An 18,883-nucleotide genomic window follows, 5' to 3' on the forward strand; every position below is an offset into this window, starting at 1 on the left:
CTATCGGACTGCAGACTAGCAATGCTAATGAATGCCTGGATGGATAGTACAAGGTGGGGGAGCGGGTGGGGAGCGAGGGAGTGGAACATCTATCCTTTACCACTAGAAAAAAAAAGACTGGTGTTGTGCAAGGTGAAATAGCTTTTCTTTTCATTTTGCACACCAGCCCCTCCCATCTCAGCGACCAGTACCCCATCTTTCCCCCCTTTCTTGTCAGAAAACGGAATTTTCTCCTTTCAATTCTGGTCCAACAGCTCCCCCTAGTGGACGTGGGGTGACAAGGTGGTGTCGGAAAGCACAACGGTGCTAACCCGTTATACTGACGGTTATGTAGGTCACCTGTCCGCCGTTTGGCCTGTAGAATGTTTTCCACCAGCACTTAACCGAAGATCAAACACACCTCCCAGCACGACTTTCCTCTTCAATTAGAGCAAAGTATTGCACACAAACCTGCTTCGCCAAGAACCAGGTTAGCGAAACACGCTGGGCCCGCAGAAGCAAACCTAAACATGTTGGGGCTCTTAAAACAGTTGCGATTCAAGAACTTCTTCTGTCACGTTATCCCAGAGAGCAGCTGTATCGAGTGTGAACAAAAAGTGGCCCTTTTGTTTCAGCCCTGTCCCTCACTATTGGCATGTAAAGAGGTGGCGGAGAGCTGCAAATAGCGGCAAATGAAGGGTTAACAGGCTAAAGACAAAGCGAGAGACTGAGAGCATTGTACTAGAGTGAGGACTGGAGGGCCTCGGGGCCATGATGGGCCAAAGGCCTCCGCATAGGGACACTGGGCTCCTTTCAGCCCGGGCCTTTCAAGAGCACACCCTGCCTGAAAAGAGCCTGTCACAGCCCCCGCTACTGCTCTCCTTCACAGCTCTCTATCCCAATCAGCTCCTCTCTCCCTTTCCTCAGAGAGCGGGGAGGCCCGATCCTTCTCTCTACAGGCCTGAACCAATCTCTGGCCCCCAGAGGTTGAGTGCTTTTCAAAAGGAGGTCATATAGCTGAGGTTCTGCCAGGTCTGAGAACCCGGCGCCTACTGAAACGCAATTCAGCTCCGTCTATGCATATGAGGCACATATACACTGAGAGAGAACATTTCAATACGGTACTTTACTACATTTGATGGGCCAAAAGATGTGTTGTCATTTTAAAACACTTCCTAGATGCTTCCTACAGTGACGTTAATTGACGGTTTTTGTCAAAGATTCAGTAAACAACTCAATAGAAATCACCTCAAAGGTCGTCTTTTGGAAGTCCTGTTTATGCCACCAAAATTTTTTGATACTCTATTTCACCAAAAAGTCATGTCATGCATAATCATGACCGATTGTTTATGTTATCGAACACTGGTGTCACTTCAGAGTACTCGAGCACATCCCTAAAAGTAGTTATGTTAGGTTAAGATGCTTAATATTTAAACCATCCCAATAAATGAATTATCAGTAACACTTTACTTAAAGTCTTTATTTATAATGCATTATAAAAGGTTATTGAAGGGTATAATGCAGTACAATTATTCATATGCATTGTGTAACAATTAATTGATAATTATTATGTATTAACTGTGGCAACAATTATTCATGAGATTGTACAATGCATTAGAAGGTGCATTACAAGGCATAATTAATTAATGCATTAAATTTTTTTAGAACAATTTAGGAAGACAAAAATATTTTTTTAAGATTTTTTTTGGGGGGAATAAAATAGTTCTTAACTTTATTCTTAAGGTGGAAATAAGAATATAGCGGTTAAGCAGAATGTTAAGAATTCATCTTTCCTGAATCTTGACCCTGGTTTTTGGTGACTAAAAAAAAAAAGTCTTTGCTATACCAAAGAAAGGTATATTCACACCCAACCTGCATTTTCAGGATTTGTTTTTTAAAAACCAAGCAAATGGAATTTGTATTGTCAGGTGGAGACAAGGGAGTTTCCATGACTATTGTTTTATACTGAGTAATGATATTTTCTCTCCCTAACTCTCACTGATTTATACTGAGCTAATGATCATTTTGATGCCTAGCATGAATATGAGAGTTTGTCCTTACGTATCTGTGGAGAATCTCCTTCCTCTCATGGGGGTCGTCCAATATGTTGACGGACAGGTCAGCGATGGAGACGGCAGCAGAGGCTGTGAGAGTGACCAGCAGCACCAGTGTGCCCTCACCCTCCTCCAGAGGCAGGTCCAGTCTGTGTGTGCACTCCTTTGAGAGAACAGAGAGGTCCACCTGGCACCTGACACACACACAACACCATCATCATTATCATGTTGTTTTACAGGATACCACGTGTATGACAAAAGAAAGAAACAGCAGAAAAGAGAAAAAGAAACCTAAACAAAATGCTCAATGAACGGGTGTTTCTTTAACTGCGGGCACTTCTGACTCTGTGGACATTTCAAAATTAAATTCCTTAAAACACTGTCATTCTTTCTTTCTTTATTTTGTTCTCTTGAAACGTCATAAATTTAATTTCCAACAAACCTCGAAACCTTCATTTTGTGATGGAAAATACATTTCTCTTATAAAATGTCTGCCTCCTTTTCTATGCATTTTGTTTATCTTAAATACACAATTAAAAGTTATTTTTTAAACTTTTAGTATAATTTGACAAAATTACACTTTGATCTCTTATTTGATCTTAAGCTCTTCACTGACTTTCATCTCCTCTGTAAACAACTATACTAAGTTGGTTGTGTTAAAAATTTCAGGACAACAAACTCAAACACTCTGTAAATGTGAATTTTAATGGTGATAATTACACCAAAATGTGTAGTGGACATGACAAGTTTTTTTTAGTCGAGGAAGCAGCTGATTGCCACAACACAGCTTTGCTCATAAATATTTATGATTAGTTATTAAATTAGTTTGTTTGAATATTTTAATATGACTTCTGGCTGTTTTGATAAAAGATCTGCATTATATATTCATTCTAAGAGTAAATATTTTGCTCATTTCCAAGTCAAAACTGGAATTTTATTTAATATTTTTACTCAGCAAGAAGATTAAATTGGGCTAAATTGAAATTAAATCAATTTCAACTTTCTATTTGTTAAAGAATCCTGAAAACATTACAAACATAATAAGCAGCACAACAGTTTTCAGCATAATAGTGACAATTAGGGATGCACCGATAGGATTTTTTGTGGCCGATTCCAATACCGATACAGATATTTGTCACTTCCTCTCTTATTTGAAATTTTGGCATCAAAATAGATAGTATTTTGATCATGTTTTAAATTAGTAAAGTTCAAAAACACCTGCATTAAATTATACTAGCAGTTTTATTGCCACATCAAATAATTTCTAATGAACATGGATTGGATCCATTTAGCATTCAGCAGGCCTACATAAATACAACAGAACAAAGGACTCTTATTTAGACGTGTGTATATTGAATATGGAGCTATATGGTTAATGAAAGCACGCAGTTCTTTGGATTTAATGTTTGTCAGTTTATTAAGCACCCCCCAAAAGGGCATGATATGTGTATATATTTGTTTACTGTTAGTTGTAATAAATGTTTTGTGTAATTCGCTGTATGTTGATGATAATGCAACTGAGAGAGAGAGTTTATCGATATGCCGATGGTTGTAAATTGAGGAAAAATCGGCCGATAAATAACGGCGCATCGGTGCATCCCTAGTGACAATAATAATTCTGGTAGTGTATATCAGTATAAGATTATGTAGGAACTGTAAATAAGACCTATTTTAATGTGATTACTCTTAATAATATGTAAAGCAATCCTGTTACATTCAAATATCTTAAAAAAAAATCTAAAGTAACTGATTACTTTTTTTTTTTTCGAATTCCCCCTAGTAACAATAAAGAAGTAAAACCAAGAGATAAAAAGTGCATGAGGCAGAAAGAAACCACAAGAGAGAAAACGGCTGTATAATTGCACTAGAATACAGTTTGCTCCCAGCAATTCCTCCACATGTTTCCACAGTGAAAATGTGTTCTTCTCTACAGGAACATCATGCAGGTGCTAAAAGCTTCAATTAATCCTGAATGGAGTAGCTAATGTGGAGATCAGTGCTGGGGCAGGCTGGACAACTCATGGTCAGGGAGGACTCAAGTAGATGAGCATTTAACAGAGGGAAATAGCCAATTACAAGAATGCCACCCGACTGATTCTGACATGCCACCTCTATGAACAGGAGGACTGGTGTAGAGCACAGACAGGAAACTAAGTAAACTTCACTGTCTCATTCCCACATCGCACAGCCATTAACTCTACTGTCAATCACTCCTAATGGGGTTTTGTCAGAGGCTGCAATTCTCCCTCTCTCTCTCAAACACACACACACACACACACACACACACACAGGAACTGTCTATGAGAGGACAGTTTGAAGAATGAATGACTTTAGCTGCAAAATACCGTACAGCAAACCTGTTATTTAACAGTATTATATTTGTAATTGGTCAATTATATATATATATATATATATATATATATATATATATATATATATATATAGTCATTATATATTATATTTAATGTCATTATATATATAAGTGACTTGTAAATTGTATCTCACATTACCGCGTTGGAGTGATTTTAGTGATTGCCATAAAACTGACTGAGAGTATTGCACATTCTCCATCTCTTGTATATTGTCATTTTAATCACAAGCACTTCTGAATGCAAAAGGAATGGTGAATTTTTACAAAGAAAAACTGAATATTATTTTGTGTTCAGTAATGAATTTATTTGACTTTGCCACTTTTTGAAAATATAGAATAAGCCATTTTTGCAATTGCAACAAATGAAATTTCTACTCAGTAAAACATTTCAGAGCTTGACATTACCAGAAAAACGAAAAAAAGTCAATGATTTTTCAAAACATTTATATATAGAGATTTATATATATAAAGATTGTTTTGTCTTATATTAAATGATTTAAGTCATCTTGCAGCCTACTTGGTGATTGCTGTATAAGACAGGTTGGGAAACCCTGTACTGCACAATGATATAACAGTAATGAATATCATATTCACAACCTATAACTGTAGAGAATATCATATTCTCATGTTGCCAAAAAACTACAGTAATTATGAGCCATAATTAATAGCATTCTCTACTTGTTTTCTTTTTATTTATTATTTAAAAAATGACCCTCTAACACTAGTGTTCTCTATTCTTTTTCTATTCTTTCGACTTGTTTTCTTTTTATTTATTTAAAAAAAAATTACCCTCTAACACTAGTGTTCTCTATTATTTTATTATTATTATTATTTTATTCCTCTATTTATTATACTATTTATTTTATTTATACTTGTCACAGCATTTACTATTGCTCTTTTGTTCTTTAAGATTGCTTCTATTGTCCTCATTTGTAAGTCGCTTTGGATTAAAGTGTCGGCTAAATGACTAAATGTAAATGTTAATCAGATCAGAATATGAGAGTGTGAGAATAACACAAAAAAGTCATGACCAACCTGCCCATAAAGTCATCTTTCTTCCCTACATCTTTGTCCCAGATGGTGATGTCAATGAAACCGCCCTGTTCATCATACAGGTGGAAGTCAAACTGCTCTCTCCATTGGGGGTTTAGGGTTTTTGGTATCGTCTGCAAAGAAGAAAAGAAGTACACTTGATCAGAATTTACCTTACGTGACAGAGAAAGTCCCAAATGAACAAGTAACTTGAATAAAGCTCATGTGGACCATACCTTACTTCTGTACTTTTGATCTCCCATTCTGAATTTGGCATAAGGGTCACTAAGGCCATTGGCGTCCATAGGCTGGAGGTGACGGGCCTCGATGAGACGGATGCTAACAATGCCTCTCCACAGTTGAGCCTTTCTGTGAACGTCTGATAACCTCAGACTCTGATACTGCAATGTGACAAAAACACACACCCATACACACACTCACATCAGGCAAGATACAATCCAATGTGAAGAGAAAGTCAATGAAGTTAAAGCTGAACGGCTGACAATGTGTTTGCGAAAACAGCAACATGGAAGACACGTATTTTGGGGGCGCGGTATGCAAGGACAACATACACACAGAGAGTGACGGCACTGCAAAGACAGAGACAAACACAGACAACAGTGTATCAACGATATCTTTCCATGAGTAAAACATGAATATACACTACTGTGCAAAATTCTGTGGTCAGTAAGATTTTTAAATGTTTCTGAAAGACATCTCTGCTGCATTTATTTGATCAAAAATGCAGTAAAAACAGAAATAGTGTGAAATATAAGTACAAATGAAAATACTGTAACATATTAAAATGTAATTTATTCCTGTAATGGCAAAGCTGAATTTTCAGCAGTCATTACTCCAATCTTTAGTGTCATATAATCCTTCAGAAATCATTCTAATATGCTGATTTATTGCTCAAGAAATATTTATTATCAATGCTGAAAACATTTGTGCTGATTAATGGAAACATGATATATATTTTTTCTGAATTCTTTGATGAATAGAAAGTACAAAAGAACAGCATTTTTGTTAAATAGGGAACTTTTGTAACACTGTAAATGTCTTTACTGTCATGTTTGATCACTTTAATTCATCCTCAGTAAAATCTTACGGACCCTTCATTTTTGAACGGCAATATATGAAATAAACAGCAAAAATCTACTAAACCCCTTCTAAGATTGTTTGACAGGGTGAATCTCATGAAGAAATGTTTAAGGTCATATTTGACGACATTAACTTCAAAATTAAAATTAAAATTGCAGAACAGAAAACAAAGCACTTGTTGATTTCTTTTTCAAGAATAAATGTAGTACAGCAAATGCTAACATTATAATATAAATTTTATGACCATTCATTTATCCAGCAATGAGAAATCTTCTAATTACTAATATATATGTTTATTATCTAATTAAGAATTTGATATACTGTATGCAGACTAATGCAGTCTTTTAGTATCAGATACTGAAACAAACTATTTTAATAGATATCGCTGTGCTTAATTTGGATTCCTTATTAATGTGTTTCTTGATTAAAATGCATATTCATTTAACTCTGAGCAAACCTATTCTGAAAAACAAAAACATACACACACACAGTTTTGATGTCAAAAGCAGGCAGCTAATGACGTTCTCTCCAGATATTAGTGTGATACTCTGACTGTACACTGTAAAATGACTCTTTTTGTGTGAGGGTTAACATGAGCATTCAGAGCTCTAATGTAAACTTTGGCCATGATGCCGACCAAACGCAGCTTGTTTGGTTCTGATGTTGATTATGACTAAAAAAGGCTGCACTTCCTCAGTGACATGATGGTTAAAAGAGATGAAAGTATAAAACCATGAAGTAGATTAAGAAAGTAGAAGTGGAAGCAAGTATTACTTTGGCTAATAGCTGTGTTAGCTTTAATGTTGTTTGTTGTTCTTCCATGCACTTCAGGGTGAAGTTTTCTTTATATTTTTATATATCATAGCAGAAGTTTTAATTTAGGAGATGTATCAATTACAAATCCCACTTGATTTGCATCTACAGAGCTCATCGTTTACAGTATTTTGGAAATGAAACAGATATAGGGAGTATAAATAGAAGAAACACCCAAGTGTGCACCGCGAGCGGTGTAAAAGTAGTTATCTTAGCGCTGTTACAGTATTCCCGAGACCCAGCCAACATGGCCCACTTTGGAGCTTCAAAGGCTTGGGTGGGGTAAGCCTTTCAGCAGGACGTCCTTATCCACATGCTGGAGAGCTACTTTCATGTTTTTAGGCCTCTCTAAAAAAGCTGGGCTCCAACATTAGCCAAAACAAAACAGGAGTTATTGACCTCTGCTGGGACATGCAATTGAGGCATTTTGTTCTCTTGAGTAGCGCAAATCAATGCAACTAGGTTGCGTGTTAGAAATGTCTTAAACTGGGACTCCACTTGAAGACCACAAATTACCATTGAAACTAGGACTTTCACTTAGTAGACAACAGAGAGGTCTGCTGAACACATGCATGCATGAACCAGAGACAAAGAGAGTAGTACGTTATTCCCCTCCCAGACCAACATGCCACTTTCATACAAAACAATCCATTCACAACACATGGAAGAAGAAAATGTATATATATATATATATAAAAAAAAAACTATAACAGTACTTCAACTTATAGATTAATAGTGAGGTTGATAAGGAATAGCTTAACATAAAAAAAAGTCTCAAACAAAAAAGTAGAGAAATTAGATTGCTCTTTTAAGAATTCTTTGAAATTTTTACTATTTAGATATATTTACTCAAATATTTATAGCCTTCATTTTTTTTTAAATATATTATTTTTATATTTTCAGTTTCATTTTAATTTAATATTTTATTTTATGTGCTTTTCTCATTTAATTATTCTTTTTAATATTACTTTTTAGTTTAAATGTATGTTTATTTTTTTTAGTTTCAGTTTTATTTATTTCCAGGTAGTAATTTAAGTGCTTCAAATTAAATTTATTTCAGTTACTTGCCAAGTTTTTTATCTAATGTTTATATTTTATTTTATTTAAGCTTTATTTCAATTAACAAAAAAAGTTTTTAACAGTTTCTGTTTTAGTTAATGATAATAACTCTGATATATAATAAATATATTACACAAAAATATCAAATTCAGAAACCAACATTGTCACTTGGATGAATGGATAAAGCATTGAAATAAACAGCAACCAATATGTTAAATAATGATAATTAAAATATATATATATTATGCACAAATCCACCACAAAAAAATATACTACAATATACAATATACATAAAATAAAATAAATTAAAATAAAATAATTAGGCTTCAAATTAGGTAAAATATGCAAAATTTTCATGCTAAGAAAAGAAGTTTGTGTACACATAGCTTTACATATGCAAAATCACCATCTTATGTAAGTGGTTGCTCTGATCACATCCTGTTTGACTACAACAATAAAGTGCAAAATCTGCGGCAGAACACTGCAGCACATGCACCGTGCAGTCGATGCAGTATGAAGATGACAAGAACAGAGTATGCTTTATTTTCTTGTTCAATTGCTGCAATACACAAAGGAAACTCTGGTGGCCCTGAATTTGTATCTGGAACAGATTGCTAATTTCAGCCTTAAAGGCAGGACAAAAATTGGTGCCCTGCACTTGACAAAGGTCCATTTTCTTATTTGTACACTAGATGACAGTGTTTCTTACCCTGTATATTGCAGCACATAGAAAATAAAGTCAGCAAAAAGCCGATTTTAAGACTGAAATAAAAAGGTAAGTGAAGGTAAAAAAGGAAAAGGGCTGGGGATCACGGCCCCCTTCAGTGTGAGCAGAGAACTGCAGAAGGCGGGGATCAGGTGGGACATGCTGTTATTACCTTACTGGATCGTTTCCAGCTCCTTCTCATAAGCATGGTCTGTGAATGAGACAAAGCATTATAAAGCCACCCCTTGCCTTCTCTAACAGGGTGTTAGAGGTGAACCTGTCATCCTGTCTGGATACTGTTCAGAAGAGTCAAGGGGTCATAAGGAGGCAGCCCGGGGAAGCTATGGTTGGGGGGCAGCCATTATATACTAATAAAATCACTAAATCACACACACACAAAAAAATGTCATTCAAAGCTTTTTTAGTTCACTAACACAAAGATACACAGGCACACTCACACATATCTATAGAGGTGTTATAAGTGACGGGATCATACAGTAAGTAAATGTTGTTTATCAAGGGCCTTTTTAAAAAGTCTAAGCCTATATCTTGCATTCTATAACACTCCACTATTTCTGCAGTATATTTGAAGCATGTTTAATGTGCACATCATGCAGTATGTATCCCACAATGCAATGTGCTCAACCTGACATTCCATTTCTGGTGTAATAAAGGAACCAAAAAGAATATATTTATATTTTAACATCTCGTTCTCCACTCATTGTTTTCTATTATTTAAACTGACAAGACTTTATACATGTGGTAATGATACACTTTCTTGAGGAAGCAGCACTGCGTCGATTGTTCAGATAGGTGATTATAGTTTTAGGGGGGCTGAAGACCACCTAAAAAGGGTCTAGAACTGCTCCTGATGTATAGTATATGCAGTATGCAGTACACTTTGTGCATAGTTACATTTTCCAGGAATGCTTTATACATGCTGAGCAATAATTACTTTTGCATTATGAGCATTTCTGAATGCAAAAATGTGACGTGTGACTGCATAACACTTAAAGTCAAGTTAGGGTGAGTTTGCTAGGGCACTAGCTGACTACTGGATAACTAGACTCATTTTCCTCTCATTGAAATTCTGCATGCCAATCCTGAGACTATTCTCTAGACGACAGATTTCTCTCTTGTCTATGCAATAGAAATCCTTTCCAGGTCAGACACTGGTTCATCCAGCCAAGAGAATGCATTTGGAGTCTTCTATACTGCAGTAAGATGGGTGACATAGTATATGAAGCCATATGAAACCCCATACTACTGTTCGAAAGTTTGGGTCAGAAAAAAAATAATGACCCAAACTTTTAAACTTGTAAGTGTAAATCAAAGAAAGGACTAGATTAAAGAAAAAAAAAGTAATTAGATACAGAGCTCCCACAACTCTTGACCAATACATTTCCAAGGTTTTACCATGTTGTACTTGTTTGAAATCTGTAAGAGTTGGATAAGTGTAAATGTTCTTGGTACTTTAGAGCTGAAGTTTTTGATTATACAGTATTTGCTAAAAAATAAAAATAGCTAAAAAACAAATGTACAGTTCATTGAGTTTTTATACATTTGTATGAAACCACAATTGACAGCAAATCTTACAACTCCACTTCATATTCACAGTTCAAAAACACCAGCATGAAAAACAGAGACATAACAAACAAAAATAAATAAATAAATAAATAAATAAAAACTCACTGCTTCCCTGAAGTCTCCTTCTTTTGGAATAAGTGTGACTGCCAGTTCCAGTGAACCCAGGTCATGGTTGGGATAGTGGGGATCTTTGAGGTCAAGGGTCACATCCAAGGTCCTAAAAGGTAGAGGGAACCTACAGCATGAACAACCAAAATCCTGCCATGCTCAATCATTGGGTTCTACATTTCTTACAACAGCATTTGTGTGTTTGTACATATACAGTATATATATTAAAAAAAACACTAGGTGGCAGCAGTGTCAAAGTAAATAAACTGATATTATGACACTTGAGATTGTGTTTCAGATTCATCAATGTGTCACAAAGCATCAGAAGACCTTTGGTGCTCCAGGGATTCTAAATGGAGATATGCAGAGCCCATAAAGTCATCCTGCAGCCCAAAGTCATAGTCAAAGACCTGTAGAGGAAAGAAAACACCCAACAGTAAGGCATGTCGTTTCACACAACAAACTAAAGCCAGCATACATTAGACACATTAAATAATCACTAATGACTAAGCAGCCATTAAGAGTCAATTTAATGACTGGAACAAAGCTCTCTGACTACATTTACAATCATTTACCTTCACGTAAAGTGGCTCTCTCAAACTCTCCACCAGCAGACTGACTTTCTCATCCCATACTGGGTTCAGGTTCTTGTGGATCGTTTTGCTGCGGAAAATCTCCTTCCCTGCGATTTTAAACTTCACATATGGGTCACTGGTCCCTGTACATGCAAAAAAAATGCAATACATTTAGCTGTTTTTCAAGAGAAACTTCTATGAAATTAGACCAACTTAGCTTATAATAAACAGTGCTTTGGAAACCCTTTAAAAATACTTCAAAAAAAAGATCAAACTTCACTGAGAAAATGAATTGGAATTGAATTTGCATTCTTCACTCAATTCCAAATTCTACACAGCCCTTCTGGTAACTACTTAAAATCTTACATCATCTAGTAATATAACAGTCTAAGACTGAAATGATGCAAAAATATATATTTTTGAAAAACATATACTGTTGCTCATATGCACATATTCATTATCTAGCCTCTTTCTCTCGCTGTAGGGCTTTTTCTTTCTCATGGAGTAGTTGTCTATGGTGTGTATAAATGGGTCTGAAAGAGTGGAGGCAAAGAGACTTGGGTCATGTGACTTTAACTATCAGCTCTTATTGGCTCAAGCACTAAAGTGAGAGAGGATGAACAAACTATTAAAAACCAACATTACACGGAATACAGTGAGCACAACCATAAACAAACAAATACACAAATGAGTAATAATCAACATGACAGAGCCTCATTATACACCCTGACAAAATAACAAGACTCAACAGAGAGAACAACTACTGTACAGAGCATATTATAACACTGAATGTGTGTGAATGTAATTTTCCACAATGTCAGATGTGACTGGCTCATGAAATTGCCAAAGCAGCATCCCGACATTTGACTCGATTAGTTTGCAGTATAATATAGTACAGTTCCTAAAGGAGAGCACTAGATGTCACTGTGTGTTCAGTGGAAAATTTGCACAGAGGCCTGCATGTCACCTGACCTGCAGTGGATCAGGAACTATTATTATACTCTGAGACATGAAGAAACATTGCATTATATCTAGCAAAATACCACACTTGCCACGCAGATCTGATAAACTGAGAAAGGTATGCGGTTTAATATAAAATCATCATTCTTTACAAAACAATGAGGAGAAGCAACATTCATAAGCTTTTTTTTTTCAAGTCAAGTCACTTTTATTGTCACATCCCCACAGCACATGTGCCTTGGTGAGTGAAATTCTTGGGAGAAACAATTAACATATAACCATACAGACTTCAGCAGATGACATTGTGCAATATGCCCATACATATAGTCAGTACACACAGCGTACTATTTATTTATTTTCATTAATAAATAAGCATTTGCATTGAAAACAAACTGAAATATAGGAAAATGTCATAACACTGTATCTTGATCAAATTCATCAAGAAAATATTTAGATGCAAATGATACTGTAACAATTATAAATAACATTCTGTGCAGAAAATGCAAGAAATCAATGGACAATCAAACAGTCTGTTGTGCCAAACCACAGTAAACACAGTATCTGGAATGGAGCCACTCTTGTAAGCGGCCCCTTAGATTTCATTATGTTGACAAAAACAAACATCAATGCCAGGGGAAATGTCAATATTTTGACTAAATGAAGTGTTGGTTTTTCCGGAAATCAACTACATAATGTTTAAATTCAGCTCGTGCTCTGCTCTGCAGAAACCTGAGTGTCCCTGTGCAGAGATGCACGATCCAGTGTCTGCTATAAAAAGAGTAAATGTGAGGCTACATTAGTATACGATAGCTTTGTGTGAGAAAAAGACCACATTCAAGTTTACGTAGCTCACAAATTTCATATATGCATATTCAAATTTGGCACATTGTTATTAATGTACCAATGACACATTATTAGAATATACTGTACTGTATGCGAACAAGAATGAGATTTGAAGCAGATGAGATTAAAGTCACATTTGAAGGTTTTATGGTATGTTTTGTCGTATTTGGAAGCTCATGGTCACTATTCACTTTTATATTACAGTAATAATAATAATGAAAAAGTCAATGGGATCTGAAACTGTTAGGTTACCAACAGTCTTCTTTCATATTCCACAGATGAAAGAAAAGCAGGTTTGGAACAACATGTGAGTAAATGATGAAAGAATTTTAATTTTGGGGGGAACTGTCCCTTTAAAGCCTTTTGCAGTATAGGTATCTATATCAACACACTCATCTCCAGACTGGAGCATATGATATAAGTGAGAAGAGTGTTGGTGTGGGCATGTTAGAAGTGGCAAACGACAGCTCCATAAGCAATCACTTCAGTTACATCAGCTCACCGAAAGGGAATCCCCATTCAACACCTCTGCAGTGTGTAACTCTCAATGCCAGTCATAATCTATCAGTCTCTGAGGGAAGCCTCTGTAATATCATTAGATCAGTGCTGAGACATTTAGTACGGTAATCAAACATGCTCCTGTAGATCTGTATCACAGCATGCTGCACGCTCAGCACTGTCACTGTCCACATGCATCCAAAAAAGTAAAAACATTCACACACACACACATGAAAACAAAGCTTCAGTTATGCAAACCTCTTGATGCAAATCTACACAGGCTTTAGTTCTAATAACCAACTTGCTTTTACATTCACTGTCTTTATATACCACTGAAATGCATCCCTTCATTTAGGAGATGCAGGTTTACCAAGACGGGATGTTATTTTCCTATTCATCCACCCCTAAAGCCAATCATAATGTTCGTTCAACCACTGAGTCATTCATCTAAATAATACAAAAAAAAAAAAACTGCATTCAAATTCAAGAGGAGTCAGTGACTCTAGATAATGGCTCTGGTTAAGCAATCTGTTTGCCTCTGGATGTTGATGCCCAGCTTTGAATTATGTTTGTGCACCATGAGAGATAGCTGAAAGAAGACAGTTTATTTTCATGTCTTTACTTCAGGATAAAGGAATGAAAACTAAAGAAGACCTGACGTGAATATCAAACACAATGCATGCATATCATTCATACCACATAAACACATCACAGACTGTAAGAAATACAGCATATCAGCTGAAAATATTTCAAAGAGCATTGTGATCTTCAGCTGAAGAACACCTGACCATCTATACAAAGATTCATATGATCAAATCACAAATTATTGTGCAGAATCTTAAATATTTGTTATTTCTTTTCACATTATAATGCTTCTTTGCTTCAAAATCTTGAAACTTTATTTCCAGTTTTAAATTAAAATGAAAAATAAATGAAAAAATAGAACCAAGATTTCCAACGTGGTCTCCAACCTTTTTAGTACAAATGTAACATGATGCACAGAATATTGCAGAACAAATAATAATAATAATGATAATAGTAAAGAGAGGGAAGGGGGGAATCCTTCTTTGCACTGAACAATATATCTGAAACTGTCTGTGGTGGAAAAAGCTTGGGGGGAAAATGCTGACACATGAACTGAGGGTCTGATGAATGCCCTATCTCTGCCCATGACAGCCATCTGCAGCACAGCGTTCAGCATTATAAGAAATGAAAGACGCATATCATTAATCTGACTAAAACCAGTAAAACCTGTGGTCTGAAATTTTTTCTCATAAACCACAACGAAAGATGTACAGAATAGGGGACTTTCCCATTGTACATTCACCATCACATTAATCATATTGCCCTCCACAACACTTGAGTGAGCAGGAAGTAGAGGTGCTCAAAGAGATCTGTTCACTGAAGGATAAATAGATGGTTTGATTGAATGAGGTACTGAGTATGACTGCGGTGAGCGATTCCTCCTCTGCAATATGTACATTGGACCTATAAAACTTGTGCCACTGTCAATCTAAAAGGCTTGACAGTTTGAAATTGAAGACTAATTTCTTGGCCAGAAACCAAAGAAAAGTGGAACAGTGGATCATTTAATTGTTTGTTTGATAAAGAGGATGACCTGAGTTTAAAACCAGCTAATGTAATTTCTTGACCCTAACCCTGCTCTAAAATACAGTTTAAATCACAGTAAGTGTTTAAGCATTCCTCGGTTTAAGCTGTTTTTCCCCATTAGGATTCTCCGTTGTTTCCTCCACTTTCTATTCAATAAAAACAGAACAACCCAAATACATTTTATTTTTAAAATGCATTTCTCATAAAATATGCTTTTAGTGGCTTAATTCAGTGTTTTGTGTAGAGATTTGGTTAAACTAAGTTACATTATCATAAGTGTATAAACAAGCAATGGCAGTGGGGAAAATATTTATTTGATCCCATGCTGATTTTGCCCCCTTACAAAGAAATGAAGGGTCTGTAATTTTTATGGTAGGTTTATTTTAACAGATAGAGACAGAATATCAACCAAAGAATTCAGAAAAAAAACATTATATAAAGGTTAGAAATTGATTTGTATTTCAGTGAGAGAAATAAGTATTTGATCCCCAAGCAAAACCAGACTTAGTACTTGGTGCAGAAACCCTTGTTGGCAAGCACAAGAGGTAAGACGTTTCTTGTAGTTGGTGACCAGGTTTGCACACATCTCAGGAGGGATTTTGATCCACTCCTCTTTACAGATCCTCTCTAAATCCTTAAGGTTTCTTGGCTGTCATTAGCAACTCAAAGTTTCAGCTCCCTCCACAGATTTTCTATATGCTTGCTGCTGCCATAATAAAGACCCATTTCGAATGTTTGCGTGCTTTTCTTCTCTTTCTGCTCCCAGTCGTGTTGAGCAGTTATGAAGTATTATTCTTTTAAATACTTTCCAGCATTTCAGAAATAAATATGTATGCAAATTACACTGAAGTACAACGGGTAATGTAACTTACGGTGTTCGGGAGTGCTCAAAAAGGTTTAAGCACTGAATTTTGAATCAATTTCTTGTCGTAAACTCAGAAATGTGGATTCGGACGGCAATTAAATTACCACACGACCTCGGTGTTTGTTAAAAAACTGTAGGTAACTTGGCCGGGAATTTTTACGGGGGTGGTGAGAGAAAAACACCGACATCCTGGATTCCGATGGCAATTAAATCACCGACTACCCCCTGTAAATGGTGAAAATCACTTACGTCCCCCTGAGAAACAATTACCATCCGAATAGGGCTTTAGTCAGCATTACTCTCCCTCCAAACACGGCGAGTCGAGTTAATGCCAAAGAGCTCAATTTTGGTCTCATCTGACCACAATACTTTCTCCCAAGCCTTCTCTGAATCTTTTAGATGTTCTTTTTGCAAACTTTAAACAGGCCTGTACATGTGCCTTCTTGAGCAGGGGGACCTTACGGGCGCTGCAGGATTTCAGTCCATTGCGGTGTAGTGTGTTACCGATGTTTTGCTCAGTGACTGTGGTCCCAACTGCATTAAGATTATTAACAAGCTCCTGCCGTGTAGTTCAAGGCTGATCCCTCACCTTTCTCATGATCATCCTTACCCCATGAGATGAGATCTTGCACGGAGCTCCAGACCGAGGCTGACTGATGGTTATTTTGTATTTCTTCCATTTCCGAATAATCGCACCAACAGTTGTCTCCTACTCACCAAGCTTCTTGCTGATGGTCTTGTAGCCCATTCAAGCCTTGTGCAGATCTACAATCTTGTCTCTGACATCCTTTGACTGCTCTTTGTTCTTGCTCATGGTGCTGGGAGAGGTTGGAATGGAAGATTCAAATTTTGTGGACAGGTGTCTTATACACCTAACCAGCTAACAGAGCATTCCTTTCAAGATGCAGTTATGACGAAGTAGTATGTCCCAAAGCTTGCCAACTATTCTGCTAAAAAAAAAAAAGCAACAAATTCCTCGGACTTCCGCTTCCGGTCGTATGGCGTGAGCAGAGCGAAGGACCAGCTCCGTGTAAATTGTATTAAATTTGATTTTCCAGTCCATCTAATTTCAAACAAACTGAGCCACAACGTCCGTGATATTAAAATGTCTCAAAGGAGAGGCAGACACTACATGCAGACGACTCTGGAGGTCGAGTCCCACGCCGCCACCGCAGAAAAAAGTGAAGGTGCTAAAGCTAGTGGAGCCGCGGGGCTAACAGAAGAAAGCCCAATCTCACTAGGCAGTTTGCGGGCCGAGCTGAGATCAGAATTTAACTCGTACAGAGATACCATGCGATCATTTCTTAAAACAGAAATAGAGGGCCTTGGCAAAGAAATACGCGACGAGATCTCATCCTTGCGGGAGACAACCAAAGCGGACATGAAGACTATTCGTGACGAGCTAACGGAAAAAGTTGAGAGACTGTTTTCAATGCAGGCAGAAGCAGCTAACATACAGACGGGCATGGAGCAATCCCTCAGCGACACTTCTGACAGGCTCATGGCTCTAGAGAATTCTTGCCAATCTCTTGCTGCTGATCATAAGAAACTTCAGGAAAAATGCATTGATTTGGAGAACAGGAGCCGCCGCCAAAACATCAGGATACTAAACATCCCAGAGGGGTCCGAAAACAACACACCAACTGCGTTTGTGGCCAAGTTTCTGTCTAAAGTGCTTGGTGAAGAAAACTTTGACGGCCCCATCCTTATTGATCGTGCCCACAGAAGCCTTGCCCCAAAACCACGTAAGGGTGAACGGCCCCGACCCATAATCGCCCGGCTTCACTACTACTCAGATAAAGAAAAGATCATGTCGTTGTCCCGGTCCAAAGGCAAGCTGTTCTTCGAGGGAGCACAGGTTCATATCTTCCCAGAAGTAGGACGACAACGAGCAGCCTTTAATCAAGTGAAGGCCAAACTACGTGACGCTGGAATCCAGTACAGAATGTTTTTCCCGGCCTGGAGATTACAACCGATGGTTCCAAAATGTCTTTCACCGACCCACAGGCAGTGGAGAGGTTTATTAACAGCAAAAAATCATCATCAATGGAGGAGCATTAAACGTAAAAACATTAATTTGGACACTTGCGTGTGGTAATTCTATGGCCTACACGAACTGAGTAACGGACTCTCAACCAGGTACCCAAAGAATGTGAATCCTTATATCATTTATTTATTTATTTATTTATTTATTTATTTATTATTTATTTATTTTTATTTATTTTTTTACTTATTTGTTCTTACATTTCTTTACTATAAATATATGTGTGTAGTGTATGTGTGTGCATATGTATATATGTATATATATATATATATGTCTGTGTATATATATATGTATGTATATATAATTTTTTTTTTTTTTCATTTATTATTATTATTATTATTTTTTTTTTTTACTATTACTGTTATTTTTGTCTATTTAATTATTATTTTTTTTTAAATATTTTTTATATTTACTTGCTTTAAATTTAGGGAACTCTGGGTTACATTATACATAAGTACTGGCCAAAATATGGTTAAGAAGGTCTGGAAAACGAAATTGATTTAACTTTCTTTTTTGTTTAGGAGCTTAGTGGTAAGTCAAATGTTCACACACATCTCTGAATGTATAAATAACCTTTCTTTTGGGAATACGCGCTTCCTCTGTAGTTCTGACAGAGTAGCTAGTTCAGGGGAGTTCAGGGTTGGAGCAGGGTTTGTTGTATTTAGGGACTTTGGTTT

General features: G+C 36.5%; 1 protein-coding gene across 6 annotated transcripts in view; it reads right to left on the reverse strand.

Annotated features, from left to right (window-relative positions):
- Positions 1-18,883, reverse strand: part of mctp1a (multiple C2 domains, transmembrane 1a) — a 165,898-nt gene that overhangs the window by 62,384 nt on the left and 84,631 nt on the right. For 4 of the 6 annotated variants that reach the window (XM_042724639.1, XM_042724641.1, XM_042724643.1 and 1 more), the window contains exons 3-9: positions 11,386-11,528; positions 11,141-11,220; positions 10,808-10,919; positions 9,288-9,326; positions 5,673-5,837; positions 5,440-5,570; positions 2,041-2,227 (exon numbers count right to left, since the gene is read on the reverse strand). In XM_042724639.1, the coding sequence (XP_042580573.1) occupies positions 2,041-2,227; positions 5,440-5,570; positions 5,673-5,837; positions 9,288-9,326; positions 10,808-10,919; positions 11,141-11,220; positions 11,386-11,528 (857 nt within the window). The remainder of the gene's footprint in view (positions 1-2,040; positions 2,228-5,439; positions 5,571-5,672; positions 5,838-9,287; positions 9,327-10,807; positions 10,920-11,140; positions 11,221-11,385; positions 11,529-18,883) is intronic. The other 2 variants (XM_042724640.1, XM_042724642.1) reach the window with 1 other exon arrangement.

The sequence above is a fragment of the Cyprinus carpio genome, chromosome B5 (assembly GCF_018340385.1).
Source record: "Cyprinus carpio isolate SPL01 chromosome B5, ASM1834038v1, whole genome shotgun sequence".
Lineage (NCBI taxonomy): Eukaryota > Metazoa > Chordata > Actinopteri > Cypriniformes > Cyprinidae > Cyprinus > Cyprinus carpio.